This window comes from Cricetulus griseus, chromosome 3 (genome assembly GCF_003668045.3).
Source record: "Cricetulus griseus strain 17A/GY chromosome 3, alternate assembly CriGri-PICRH-1.0, whole genome shotgun sequence".
Lineage (NCBI taxonomy): Eukaryota > Metazoa > Chordata > Mammalia > Rodentia > Cricetidae > Cricetulus > Cricetulus griseus.
Genome location: NC_048596.1, coordinates 19146056 through 19160817, shown reverse-complemented (window position 1 = coordinate 19160817; position 14762 = coordinate 19146056). Strand labels below are relative to the sequence as shown.

At 45.9% G+C, this 14762-nt stretch overlaps 1 protein-coding gene across 3 annotated transcripts in view; it reads right to left on the bottom strand.

The window, feature by feature from the left end:
* Crtac1 (cartilage acidic protein 1) overlaps positions 1-8533 on the bottom strand; it is a 133750-nt gene extending 125217 nt beyond the window's left edge. For all 3 annotated transcript variants that reach the window (XM_035441827.1, XM_035441828.1, XM_035441829.1), the window contains exon 1: positions 8334-8533. In XM_035441827.1, coding sequence (XP_035297718.1) covers positions 8334-8533 — 200 coding nt within the window. The remainder of the gene's footprint in view (positions 1-8333) is intronic.
* Positions 8534-14762: the final 6229 nt, after the last annotated feature.

The window sequence follows — 14762 nt, the reverse complement described above, 5'->3', positions numbered from 1 at the left end:
TTGAATGGCTTTTTATAAAAACTCTTCACTTCTTTGCAAAAATCAGGGTTTTTTTGTTGTTGTTAACATGCCTCTTAAAAATAAGTTTAAAAACAAATGACAACAAGTACGTGTGACTATCTTTGATCTGAGAGTCCTATGTCTTCCCCTCATGTGCTTCTGTGAACCTCTGGATGACCTCTGATCTCCATGGGTGCCTGTAGCTCTTGGGTGATGACCTCCAGGGGTGGCCTCATGAGGGACACTGGCTACTTGGGACCATCCCAGTTCCAGTGTGTCTGTCTCACTGAGGACAGTGAGTTCATAACAAACCCTGAATCCCTTCTCCTGCCTCCAGCCAATCAGAGCACCAGGAACCAAACAGTGCGATCGGGTGGGTTAATCTAAGGGCCATCAAGGAACAAAGTGGATTTTGAGAAGGTGGTGCCACAGATAGGCCCCCACAAACTTAGTTTAACCCCCAGAATCCACATAAAGGTGGAAGGAGAGAAACAACTCTGAAAATTGTCCTGTGACCTCCATGGTAGCATGTGGTGGCATTCCCGCCCCTACCTATAATAATAAATAGTTCTTTAATTAAAACAATTATTTTCAAAACTACACATGTTCCCATGACAGGTAACTGACAATGATTCTGAGAGATGCATTGGTTAGAGAGATACATTTTATTGTTATGAAATTGTAAAAATAACCCTGTTAAAATTCTCTGAGGTAAAGGCCGATACCTCTTTGAAAAATGATACCAAACCCTTGACCTTTTACCCACTTACTTGGTTCCTGTGGCTGCTGTGACAAATGACCCCAAACCTAATGGCTTAAGGCAGAACAAATTATCTTACCATCATGTGTATTAGACAGCTCACGTTGGTCTCACTGGGCCAAAATGAAGTAAGTGTCGGCAAAGTTGTTGCCTTCCAGAGATGCTAGGCAATGATCCTTCACGTCCCATTCCTAAGTGGCACCTATGTCCCCTGGCTCTTGGTCCTTCCCTCCACCTTCAGTGCCAAGAAGGGAGGGTGAGCCATTCCTGCATGGGATTACTCTCACCTCCTCTTCTGCCTCCCATTTCCCAGTTTAAAAAACATTGTAATTATGTGGGAGTGACCTCCCCATCAAAAGGTCATTAACACGATCGTGTCTGCAAAGCTCCTGCTGCCGTGAAAGAAAACATATTCATGGGTTCTGGGGTTTAGCGTACAGGTCTCTTTGGATGGCTGTGGTACTTCTATAACTCCTGCCACCTTTTCTGTGTGAGCTCCCGGGGATAAGGGGGATATAGAGGCCAGGTGTGAGCTGGTGAGCAGAGTCCGTCGACTGCCCTGGTTTGTGGCTGCCCAGGGCTGCAGAGCAGGAGGCATGCAGGAAGCAGTGAGATATTTCTGGAAAGCCTGCCACACACTTCTGAGAGCTCTTCTTAGGGAGGTTAAGAATGGGGTAGAAAGGCCTGGCTCCTGCTCCAACAGGATCTTAGAGTATTCAGCATCAGCGGTTGACCATGCTACATCACAGCTGAAAACTCGGCACCCATGATCATTCTTCCGTGATTCCAATGACAATGAGTCGCAGGGTTAAGGGTAACCCATTTAAGAAATACTTTTTTTTTTGTTGCAGGGGAGGCTTTATAGGAGGTCCTCTTTGCTGTTTGAATTAGAAAGAATTGACGCTCCTCTATCTGGGCTTTAGCAGCAGTTTCTGCAGGTGGAGAATAGCCCCTTTCTTTCTTGTAACTGTTAAATTTAAATTGATAAAGTTCAGATCCTGGGATATGGGCAGTGGCTGTACATGTAATAGGGGCTCAAAGAGCTGCTGAACTAAGTAATCCCCAAGCTTACTTTTTGCTTACAGTCTATGAATAAACAGAGAAAGATCGAAACTAGAAGCAATTTAGTGATACCCATTAAACTTAAAACATACGTTAAGCCAGCATTCCCACTTCTGGGTATCCATCCTAGAGAAAAGTTTACCTGGGTTTATAAGGATGACAAGAAGCATAAAAATGCCTGCAATGGTTAGAGATGATGAACAACCTGTAGCGCACTCGAAAAATGAGGAAATATGTACAGGATCTCTGCACTAAATGACATCTTTTAAAAAGACACATGTTCACGTTTCGTGTTACACAGCAAAAAAAAAAAATGTGATAATGTGCCAAAATGAATCCTCCCAAATTATGTATTTGGCTTGGAGTAGGAGTCAGGGGTTGGAAAAGGTGAATTTTTACCTTTGTCTATATTGTCTGATTTTTTTGCAGTGAGATATATTTAAGTGTAATTAAAACATACATTGCATTAGAAAAAGAAACCGGGGACTGGGGCGATAGCTCAGCTGATCAGACGCTTGCCACACAAGCATGAGGATCTGAGTTTAGGTTCTCAGAAGCCACAGCAGTGGGGTATGTGACTCCAGTTCCTGAGTCGGGGTGCAGTTAGGTACCTGGAGCTTACTGGCCAGTCAGCCTGGCCAGACCAGTGAGTCCAGGTTCAGTGAGAGACACACTCTCAAAAATAAATAAATAGGGTGGGGAACAATCGAAGATGATATGACCCTCTGACCTCTGCATGTGTGAGTACACCTGAACACAAAGATACACATACAAACAGCTCCCTCCCTCCCTCCCTCTCTCTCTCTCTCTCTCTCTCTCTCTCTCTCTCTCTCTCACACACACACACACACACACACACGCATGTACACACACAGAAACCAAGTGAAGTGACCTAACACTTTAAGATAGTATCGAAACCGTTGACCAAATCTATTAAAGTTTTGGTATTATTTCTCTGTGTGTACACTAATGCTCATGTGTGTGCAGGTCCACATGTATGTGCAAGTACACATGTACACATGTGAGCATGTATGTTGAAGTCAAAACAGCATTGCTCCTCAGACACCATGTACCATGCTTTTGAGACTGAGTCTCTCACTGGCCTGGAACTCAAAAAGTAGGCTAGGTGGATGGATCAGTAAAGCCCCAAAGATCTGCCTGTCTCTGCCTCCACAGCTCTGGGCTCTTACCATTTCTAGAATGCCAGCACCTTGCCTGGGTTCTGGGAATCAGGCACAGAGCCCCTTGCTTACAAAACGAGAACTTCACCAGCTGGCCTACCTCCCAGTATTACTAAAAATAGTATTCTTTTTAAAAAGGAACTGAAAGTTCAAACACGTTTATTCCTGTTTTGTTAAAAGCATGTGTATCTCTGTGTGCATCTGTATACATTTAGACATGCGTTTTAACATAGTACATAAATCGAAATGTATTTGTATGCCCGAGGAACCTATTATTTATGGCACCCGTCTACTTGTAGCATGCATATGTATGCACAGCAACCACACATATCTATCTGCCTACAGTTAGAATACCATGGTAAGTGCTGATTTGGTTAAATCATAGATAAATATCCTATTCTTTTTCATTGCTCCTATTATTTTTAATGGTATCTCCTATATGATCATGATTAATCAGGTAATTGAATACAGTTTGCCTTTTAAATAATTCAATTAGCTTTAGTAAATTAAAAAAGTTTCCTGACACAGTTGCAACATTGAGAAGAAAAAAAACCACAAAACAGTGCTTCACAATCTGCAGTATCCTTTAAATGAAACCCTCCCGAGTGTGAAGAACATGCTAAGGTTTTACCAAATGAATGCTCTTTGTGTAGAAAAACTGATCTAAATCATGGTTTAAACTTTACAACCACTACAGTCTCTCCACTGGAGCCAACTCCTGCTGGAAACTGAGAGGGCAGAGGGGTTATCTCAGACCTATGGGGATGGCCCTTACAATGCAGCTGTAAAGGATTGCACCAGATTGACATCAACAGGAATCCCTCTCCAGACCCTGCCAGACTGGAGATTGGGTGTTTAGTTCCACTGAGAAAAGGGGAAGCCACTGGGCTTTCCATTTGCCCAGGGAACAGTCCCAAAGACCCTCAATGGTGTGTGCGTGTACAGCCTTCTCTGGGGGTGATCAAATCCTCCCCTCGCCCGGCAGGGAGGCAGCTATCCGCAGACCTCAATCACGCACCTGCCGGTTAGCAGATAAGCCCTCCATATGCGCAGGCACTCGCCCAGCTGTGGCGGAGGAGCGGTGAGCCGCCCCTTCCCTCCCCCATCCCCGCAGAACAAAGGGCGGTCATTTTCTGCTCCTCCCAGAGTCAGAAGCACGCACACGCCTTCCATCACAATTAACTCAAGAATCCGAAACACAACACAAACCCACCCGCAACATGTGCAAAATCAATGCTGTCAATAGCCAGAACGAGGCTACTGAAAAAGCAGAGCAAAACAAACCTATTCAAAGAGTAAATACTCAAAGTAACAGGGCTCTGGTCAGACACACAAGGTCAACAAATCCAAGGCAACTTCAAGTACTAGATGCCTTATGAACCAAAGATCTGGCCGTTATCCCAGGGGTTGCAAAAGTAAACGCATTCAGGGATCAGCTAATAGAAAGATCTGTAAGATAATGAGTGGGCCTGCTACTACCAAGACACAGGTGCCCCAGGTAAAGGCATTCCTATTCAATTTTTAGAAATTTCAACTTCTGCAACATGCTTCTTAAACAGAAAGCCTGCAGTCAGACAGCGAAGGAAGGAGAATTTAATACGGGAGCAGGGCAGATGAAAGAGTAAGAATCTAAATCAGAGATGCTGCCAAGGAGTCAGCAGGGATGAGAGGCAGGGCAGGGATCCTGGCTGTCTTTATGTGAAAGAATGGTGGCTCTGTGTCTTCAAGGCAGTGAGGAAACAAAAGCGAAAGGAAATGGCCTATTAAGCTCTTATAGGAGGGATTCAGATTAGTCAAATCTGTTCTGATTTAAGTAACTGAGCTGGATTGCAGAATGCTCACGATCCCTTGGATGGTGCTCAGTACAGAGAGCATCCGCACACTATAGGACTGGCCTTGCTGGGAGGCAAGAGGTGGACCGAATGACCTCTCAAGGTCCTGATTTAAATACTTCTGTATAGTCAACTCTTGGTTATCCGGCCCAAAGGAGAAGACAGTGACAAATCATCCTAAGCTGAAGATAATAAAAGTTGTATTTGCCTTTGGAATGTATGTGGTACTTAAATTAGAATGTGTCTCTCTGATGCTCCGAGAATTCACAATTCTTTGCAACAGCCACAAAGAAACCCTGACCTGGAGCTGGGAGGGTGCCCGATTTCTCCATTTTTACTTATCCTATTCCTCCTGTAAGAATGACACACAGAAGCTCCAGCTCCTTCAGTAGCTGCCCGGGAGAGAGTGATGGGCCAAGACCCTGTATGATTTGGCCTTGTTTCCAAAGGGTAATCCCATCACCCTGCAGGACCCAGGCCTGTGGCAAGCTGGACACCTTGCATCATCTACACTACAATGACTACGAATGACAGTTGAGTTTCTCAACCTTAGCAGCCACAAAAGTGAAGTTCTCGAGCTCATTGGAACAGACAAGGTCTTTGGAAGAGGAAGGTGAAATGCACAGCCATTGCTCAGACAGGAAGAAGCCAAATGCCCAGGAAATGCTGCGGTGATTCCCTGCACACAGAAGGATTTGTGGGATGGAGATGCAGAGAAGCCATGTGTAAGCTGGGGCTTGGGTCTGTGGGGGCACAGGTACTACCTTTGACTGGTAAAGATACAGAGACACTGAACACTCTGCCATCAAACTTTTTCCCCCTGTCCAAACAGACTGAGTCAGGATGAGCCTGGAGGCAAGAATTTTTCTGTTACCTGCTGTTTTTGCAGCTGGAAGATGAACCATGGAGCAGGGTGGTGCAGATGAGTACTACTGTGTCAGCATGATCTTGGCCAGTGGGGCCAGAAAAGAGGCAAAATGAAAGGAAGCCTGAGAGGCCCTTGCATCTTTCTCCCTGAGGGTGCTTTGCTCTTCACAGTGTTTTCACCCCCTATGGGGACCACAGGAAGAGTGAGCAACCATAGGAGGACAACAAAGCTTTCTTGAAGTGGCCATGCAGAGTGAGGACAGGGCAGGCCAGAAGGAAAACCAGACAGCTATGGGGAGTAACAACCTCCCTGTGGAGACAGTGAGAGACTTTCCATCTGTGGAGCCTGGTGGCACCTGCCAGGTGCCCCTTGAGGGGAAAAGAGGGCACTGAGATGTTGTTCTGTTCACAGTGCAGGCCTTAGGTTTCCTATATTAACCTGTGAGACTATGAGATCATTCCAGAATCTTAGTTTAACAGAGAGCATGCTCATGATGCTTAGGGGTGAGTGTGGGCAGGAAGAGGGAGGGCTGTTCTCCCATATACCCTGCCCTTTGGCCCCAGGGCCCACCAGAGGGAGACTGGGGCCACCGATCAGGAGCCAACCAGAGCATCTCAGCCTGTGGCTCTGGGAGTTACACTGTGCAGGGCTCAGCTTCTCCCTGCTTCGGGGGACAATTGGACATTGCAGGCAGAACACAGGTGAGTCACGTGGCTCACCGAGGGAGCCCCGCTGCCCTAAGAATTTGCCCTGTTTTGCCATTTTCTGCTCCTTAAGCAGAACTGAACTGCCTGCTTGAAATGTGGCTATTTGATCAGGATTAGAAATTCTGTTCTCTGAGCTGGGCATGATGGGGCATGTCTGTAAACCCAGTATTGCTGGCTTCAGGCCAGCCCAGGGTACATATGAAAAAGCTGTGTCCAAAAAAAATGTAGGGAAGAAGGCATTTGATTCTTTGACCACATTCGTCATACCTCAAGTCTTCATTGTCACACAAGCCTAAAGAACAGCACACTGGAGAACACCACCTAGCATCTAGAAGGTCTAGCATTGAATGGCTTGCATCTTCTCAGGGTAGAAAAAAAACATGAACAAGAAAAATAATCCCTTTAAACTAACTTTTCTATATATCAGGGTTCAGCCCTGGTAGGTGGGTAGGGTGGAGCTCATTGCATCCATTTTATAGATGAGAAATACAGAGCTGAAGCACAAGGGTTGGCAACTGTTGGGTTAAATATGGCTAAACCTAAAACCAGATCTTCACTGTGAGTTGTGGCATATGCCTGTAATCCTAGCACTTGGGGGGTGGAGGTAAGGGGAGTTAAAGGCTAGCCTCAGCTTCATAGCAAGTTCAAGACCACCTGAGATCCTTTCACAGGATGCTGAAAACCAAATCTTCCATCTCTAAGAGCAACACTTGTTACTGTTGCATATGGCTACACCCATTAGATACTTTGTCCTATGTTACCAAAAAAGCTCAGGCCTCCTAGAACTAGGCAGGTGGCCCCTGCTGTGTTTTTATTACTGGCTGATTTTGGAAGTGATGAAGTGATGGCTAAATTTTGTATAGTTCAGTTTGTTAACTCTAGGACACCTTAGGGTTCGAATCCTGACCCATCCATCCAGCTAATGGTTGTCTTTGGTTTGGTTTTCCAAGGGAGAGTCTCATAGCCCTCCTCCATCTCCCAAGTGCTGGAATCACAGGCATATACGGACAATATGTGGTGTTGAACCCAGAGTGCCATGCACACTGGACAAGCAGTCTCCAGCTAAGCTCCGTTCCCTTCCTCCCACCTCTGAGTTTCAATTCTCCATCTCTAAACAGGGGTGACAGTGTTGTTGGGGTGCTAAAGGTGATGCATGCGGAGTATGATGTGCACAGCCTAGCACACACTGATGCTCAATAAATAACAAGTATCCATGGTGATTGGCAGAACTTACAATGCACTATCACGTGCAGTAGCCGAGTGAGGCTTCAGGACAAGTCATTACAGTGATCCCTTCCTTCCAGACCATGGGTGTGAGTCTCAAGGTCATGCAACTAGAGAGCTGCGCACTAGGGCACCCTCTCAAGCCATCTGAACTCCAAGTCTCTGCTTCTCAAGCTACACAGTATTCCTTTTCCGAGGAGGAGCAGCAGGCAGAAAGCCTAGCCAGAGGAGGCCTAACTATCCCTCTTGATTTCCGTCTTCACTCTTCTTTGAAATGGGTAATTAACGTTTTCTTAGCCTTATGTAAAGTGCTGTGGGAGTCAGTGAGCATGCAGCAACCCCTTCTACGGACTAACACTTTTATGTCCTGCCCGTGTAAAACCTTGCCGGGGAGGAAGTAATACCTGCATGACCAAGGAGGCTGATGTGTGACAAGAAGCCGCCTTGAAAAGCCTGCAGATTCTATAGCTTTCTTCTAAGCTGCCATGTGCCTCAAGCCCTTGCCATAGCAAAGGGCAAAGCCACAGTACCCTAGAACTGCAGTTCAGCCAGCCAGGCTGGTGCTGACCACAATGACTGCAGACCCCACTGAAAACATGCATTGGTCACTTCACTGTGCTTTGGAGTTACTGCCACACAACCGTATCACTGCAAAAGCTGATTAATATATCTGTCAAACGCAGGGTGGGAGGCACTTACCCTGCCACAACGATCTCGAAGTCCCCATCATGGTCCACATCCGTCACTGCCACTCCATAGTTGAGCTGGGTGGGGTTGCTGTCATAGTCGGGGGGCAGAACTGAGTTGGTGACTGCAGTGAACATGGGCTCAGCCCTCTGGGATCCCCCAGTGAGAGGCAGAAGCCACAGTGGCAGCAGGAGCAAAGCCATCCTGAACATCTGAAAGCAAAAGTTACAAACTTTACTGAAAGGTCCCAGAGCTGAGCAGCCAGGCAAATCCAGTCCTCCTGAGGCCGTGGTGGTATCCCGCTCCCCCCCCGCCCCAGTTTCATAGAACTTTTTATGAGCTCCACCTCTGCTACCCTGTATAAAACTGCAACCTGCCTCTGCCACAGTGGGTACCATCCTGGTTTTTCCACTCTCTGTGGCACTTATCACTGTACTACACACAACAGAATTTACCATGCATCACACTTAGTTACTGCCTGCCGCCCTCTGCTAGAGTACAAGATCCACTTTGGCACGGATATTTGTTTTATTTACTTGATGTGCACCAAGCCAAAGACAAGGTATGCAATGAGCAGCCAGGATGTATTTGAGGAAGGAGTGAAAGAAGGAAGGAACTCCCATACTCTGGGAGAATGAAGAAGAGATCTCAATGCAGAGGTGGGGGTGAGAGGGGTCTAGAATAACAATAGAAGTGGTAAAGAATGGCCCTCCTGTGGGACATACTCCAGAGACAGTCTGACAGGTTCCCCAAGCCAAGAACCCTCCCAAGGGTTGGTGGTCATTGCCTCCAGATGAAGAGGCAGTCAAGGGATGCATTCCAGCAAGGTCTGGCGCGCAGCACATCATTCACTTCAAGAAATTAAACCATTGCATGCGTGTTTTATTATAAATTAATTATGTATAATGCATTGTATAATTCATTATAATATCTCTAACATAACTCAGGGTGTTGCCAAGCAGCCTGGGGCCATGGGAGCCAGTGGCACTCACCCAGGAGACAGTTGAGAATGGCCAGGGCGGTGGCAGAACCCCATCTGCTCTGAGCTAGAGCAAAAGACATTTGGAATGCTGAAGATAGCATCACTCTAAGACTCTGCCTTAGGCAGAGCACTGGACCTCACAGAATGTCCCGGAGACTCTCTCGGAATTCCAGAAAGCTCGTGCAGGTCTAGTCCCCCAGCAAAGCACCCTCCTGCCTTCAGAAGGCAGCTAAACCTCCTCCTGATAGAACTTGGCTGCTTGCTTGTCAGTGCATCTGGCAGCAGAGAACAAGGCTGAGCCGGACTGACATCTTAATGAGGGAAGAGCAAAGGAGATCTGAAGACTGTCTCCCCGTATGGAGACAGTTGCTCCTGCCAGCAAATGAGCTTGTGCTCCAGGTCAAGGACCCAGAGGCCAAAATGGGGGGTCCAGGCACTGCCTTTAGATCCAAACAGAATCTGAAGCCTCCCTGATGTCTTTCTGTAGAGAAATGCAGGGGCAGGGTGCCATCACAGGACAGAAACTATGTAGGGTCCAACCTTAAAGGAAGTGCTTGTAGCATGTTCAAAGTGCATGTGTTGGGAGTCAGAATACCAAATGAGATCATTCAAAATTAAGTGTCCTCTGTCTAAGACAGTGCCTTCTACTGGGATGTCTATCTCTAAAGACAACACATTATTATCAGAGTTCTGCAACACAGTAGGAGATTTGGCTGGATAAGGAAACGCAGAACCATCATTACAAGCCACCATGGGGTAGACAGAGTATTTAATAGGTGGGGTGAACATAATGAAATGTAGCATGGATCTGAAGGTCACCAGACATTTTATTTTATTGATAGTATGGCCTCTACTGAAGGGACAATAGTGAGCTCCTACTTGAAAGACTGTTCCATGCCTTTTCTTTGGGCCACCATCCAGCTCCCAAATCATGACACATTGACTTATTATTAGTTTTAAGTGCTCAGCCTTGGCTTAGCTCTTATTTTAATCTGTTTCTCTTTATCCACATTTTGCCTTGGGGGTTTTGCCTTTCTTCCTTCCTTTCCTCCTTTCTTTCTTTCTTTCTTTCTTTCTTTCTTTCTTTCTTTCTTCTTTCTTCTCTTTCCCACTGTCTCCATGTCTGGCTGGTGGCTGCCTTGTTTCTGGCCCTGGGCATGTCCCTCTCTTTCTTCCCTTTCTCTTTTCCTTCTCTCTTCTTGAGCCTAGAATTTTACTATTTATTCTGTCTGCCAGACCTGCCTATCACTCTCTCTGCCTCACTATTGGCTGTTCAGCTTTTTATTAGACAAATCAGGTGCCTTAGGCAGGCAAGGTGAAACAGCAACACATCCTTTCACAATTAAACAAATGCAACACAAACAAATGTGACACAGCTTTTACACCATCAAAGTAATTTCCACAACAAAAGACAAATCCAATTGAGTGGCCTTGGCTGGGATGAGTGATTAGTTTGTGACTCCTGCAATGAGAGTTGCCTTCTAGAAGCCAGTCAGTTCCTCCCAGGCTTTACAACTGCAATTTGGGTCATGCAGCAGGGGTCAGACCCTAGAAGGATGATGGGCTGACCTCAGCATTGTTTGAAGAGCTTGATGAGTTCCAACATCACCAGGTTCCAGCTCTCTCCTTTGAAATGTAGGTTTGGGAAGAGACCTCTAAGAAGCCTTTCTGGCTCCAAAATTCTATGGAAGGAATTTGTTAAAGGAGACAATTCAGAAGCCTCCACCCCATGTCCTTCAGCTGCTTCTGCAAACCTCATACCAGCCTGCATGGCTCCTTTCTGAGGACATTAAACACATTTTAAAGAAAACAACTTTCTAGTAGGGTCCTATAGTATTTCCCTCCAGGCTGGAGACGAGCAGACCATTAATAATGTAGATCCCAAATTTTCAGAGCAGAGTGGGCCAGTGGATGGCTTTACCTAGAGAGGTAGGCTGGGGAACCAGGCTTAGGGCTTGTGTTCCTTATGTTTAGTTCCTCTGCCATGCCAAAGGTAGCCTGTACACCCACCACTGGGGTGCTCAGGACCAGCTTTGGGACGTGAGATGGTTAAGTACTGGGCTATCCAGATGGTGGATCAGCAATCAGTGGTAGCTGTTGAGGAACTATGGTAACTACCTGTCAGGACTTGGATGGAGGCTGTCATGCTCCTCCACATCCTGCCTACTCAGAGTGGTCCACAGAGCAGCATTTAGGAGTCTATTAGAAACACAAATGTTAGGCTCCACCCTAGACTTAATAAATCAGAATATCCATTCTACACTCTTGGCTACATTGAAATCACATGGGGAGCTTTAAAAAATTCTCATGCCTGACAATGATTTCTTAGATAAGACACCAGGAGCACAGATGACAAAAGGAAAACTAGATAAGATGGGTTGTATCAAAATCAGAAACTTTTGTTCATCAACGAACACTATCCAAAGAATGAAAAGTCAACCACAAAATGGGTGTAAATATTTGCCAACCTTACATCTGATAAGATATTAATATCCATAGTATATTAATAAAACACTCTCATAACACAACAAAAAAATAAAATGAAAAAGTGGGCAAAGGGCCTGGACAGATATTTCTCCAGAGATCTGCAGATGGCCCACAAGAGCATGAAACTCCAGTAATTATATAGCAAATGCTGATCAAAACCACAATGACATATTTCACTCCCATTGGGATAACAACGACAACAATAATAAAAACCCAGAAAGCAACAGACATTGGTGATGATATGGAGGGCCTGTGGCCTGTGCATTGCTGTGTCAGAAAACAGTACAGTGGTTCCTCAAAAACCTCACGATAGAATTACTATGTGGTCTAGAAATTCCACTTCTGAGTGTGTACCCCAAAACTGAAAGAAGAAACAGATTTTTAAATACTTGTTTGTGTTTGTTTTATGCTGGGCTATCTTTTCCTTCTGACTGGGTGACAATTTGTTCCTTTTCTGTGAGAAGTGTCTCAGTGTGGCAGGGCAGCTCACATGTGGATTAATGAGCTCTGAAGGCTTGGTGGCCCACCTTGGGTGTTTTGTTCACCCAGATATGTTGAATGACTGCAGAATCTCCATCTAAACTCTCAAGTTTGGCATTTTTAAACATGTGCAGCTACTCTCAGCACTTTTTTTGGGCCATCAGCTTTGTCCATACCAACCGTGTGGCTGGGGCACACCAACTTCGCCAACTGAAGCTCTGGATATCTCTTATTGCTTGTTTAAAGTGTTGTCTTTCAGTCACTTGATAACTTTAGGATATGCATACCCTGACGGTCTGGGCAGTTTGACAGGTGTTCCTAAACGGAGCACAAGATGTGGACCTGTTGGCGTGTATGACTGTGGAGCTTTCTGCATCAAGAGAGTAATGAACTCCTTTCACAGGTCGCCTCAGGCTGTTTAACAGAAGGGTGAGAGCAAGGGCTCCTGGGAGAACTCAGAAGAAATAGATATCTGCACATCCTAGGTACATAGCAGTGGTAGTAATCACTATGGTCCAAGAAGTCCACCAGAGTGTCTGTGAGTGTCTAAGGAAACATAGCACATACAAACAATAGGATGTTACTTGGCCTTGACAGGAAAGGCAGTTCTGGCCCATGCTACAGTGTGGACAAATCCTGAAGCTAGTCTAGCAGGCAAAGTAAGGTAGTCAGTCATAGGAGGACAAATGCTGCAGGACTCCATTTGTCTGAGGTACCAGCAGTAGTCGGACACAGATGGACACAAGATAGAATGTGGTTTCTAGAAGCTGTGGGTAACTAGTGATCCATGACTGCAGAGTTTCAGAAGATGAAGGGTTCTGCTGATGGATGGGGTGAAGGAGGCCCAACACTGTGAGTTTGCACCACAGAACTGGATTTTTGGTTGTGATTAAATGGTAAATTTTATGTTCTGGATATTTTACCACAGTTTGAAAAGTGAAGATGCATGAACCTTATCTCAAGACTGACCTCATTGGCCTAGGATGGAACCTGTGCGTAAGAGTTTTAAAAGTTACCGTGTGATTTCAGTGTTGTGAAATTTGAGAAACATGGCTCTATTCTGGCGCTCTATTCCTCTCAGTCTTGAATGCGTTCATGAATCATCTGGTGTCTTGTTAAAATGCAGATTCTGGTTCAATAACTCTGCTAAAACACCCAAGATTCTGTATTTCTAGCCGGCTCCCCAGCGGCATCCATGATGCTGGTCTATAAACTACATGGTGAATAGCAAGGTTCTATGCCACAGCTCCCAGAGTCGAGAAACCAAGCAATATACTCCACTGAAGGTCTGGGCTTGATTCAAGAACATTCATCTTTGCCTCTAGATCTGAAGAGTAAAATCAACCATGGAGGGGGGGGGATGAATTTAGCATCAGCTGCCTTCGCTCATGGTAAAATCACCACAACTGGTAGGAAGCAAGAAAAATCCCAACTCAGGTCAGGTCAGGTCAATGAGAAAGAGGTAGATGTCATGTTCTTCCTCTGGGTCAGAACCCAGAGCAAATGGGGATAGGGAAGGTAGAGACACATGCCAATGAGTTCCCAGAATCCATCACAGGAGGTGTGCTATTAATATTATTAAATGAAGGAAAGGAGGAAGGAATGCGTCCAAGTGGTTATATGAATCAGCAGAAATGGCTTGCAGCTTGTCACAGGTGTCTAAAAGCTGTTCTTTCTCTAAAGCAACACTTCTCAAACTGCAATCTGCTTGACAATCACCAGAGAGTCCGTGCTGGTGTAGGCTCTAATCCAGGTGGTCTGCATGTTTGACAAGGCAATGCCCAGGCCATCAGCCTACAGACCTCACCTCCAGCAACAGAGCTCTCAGCCAGCGATGCCCAACCCCTGCTGCCCAGTGGAATCCCCAGCCTCTGCCCCTGGGAGCACCGTGCCGGGACACGTGCTGCTGGGTGTGATTTCACTGGTCTGGGATCATGTCTGGATGCTGAGCCTTTTTGGGACCTGTCCAACTGATGCTGATGGGCAGTCTGGGATGAGAAACACTGCCCCAGACTCATGGTCCCCTGATGAGAGTGTTCACTGTGATCTGATTTAGAGTGAAAAATGTTTCTCCTCCTGAAATTCATCATTGACTTGTTGGAGTATATGAAGAAAATCCATTTAGCTGAAGAGTGTCAATGGAAGCAGGAGATATGAAGTTTGGGGAAGAAAGCAGAGCAGGCTGAGACACAGAAAGGTGGGGGTGGCCAGAGTGACCTCACATTTGATATGGCTTCCTCAGAAGCCTCCTGTCACGCTACTGTGAACATCTGAATCCTTGGGGGAAAACATAAAAAAGTAAAAATATAGATTGAGAATTGGGTTATGAGGGTGTTTTTTTTTGGGGGGGGGAATGCTTAGTTATCAGTCATCTGCTAGGCATTGTCTCAGTACTGTGCCTGGTACTCACCAGTAGGAGCAGCACTCAAATGGTGTACAGGGTACTGCAGAGTGTGTACTGTCCACAGTACTAGTACTCCAGTACACAGTAA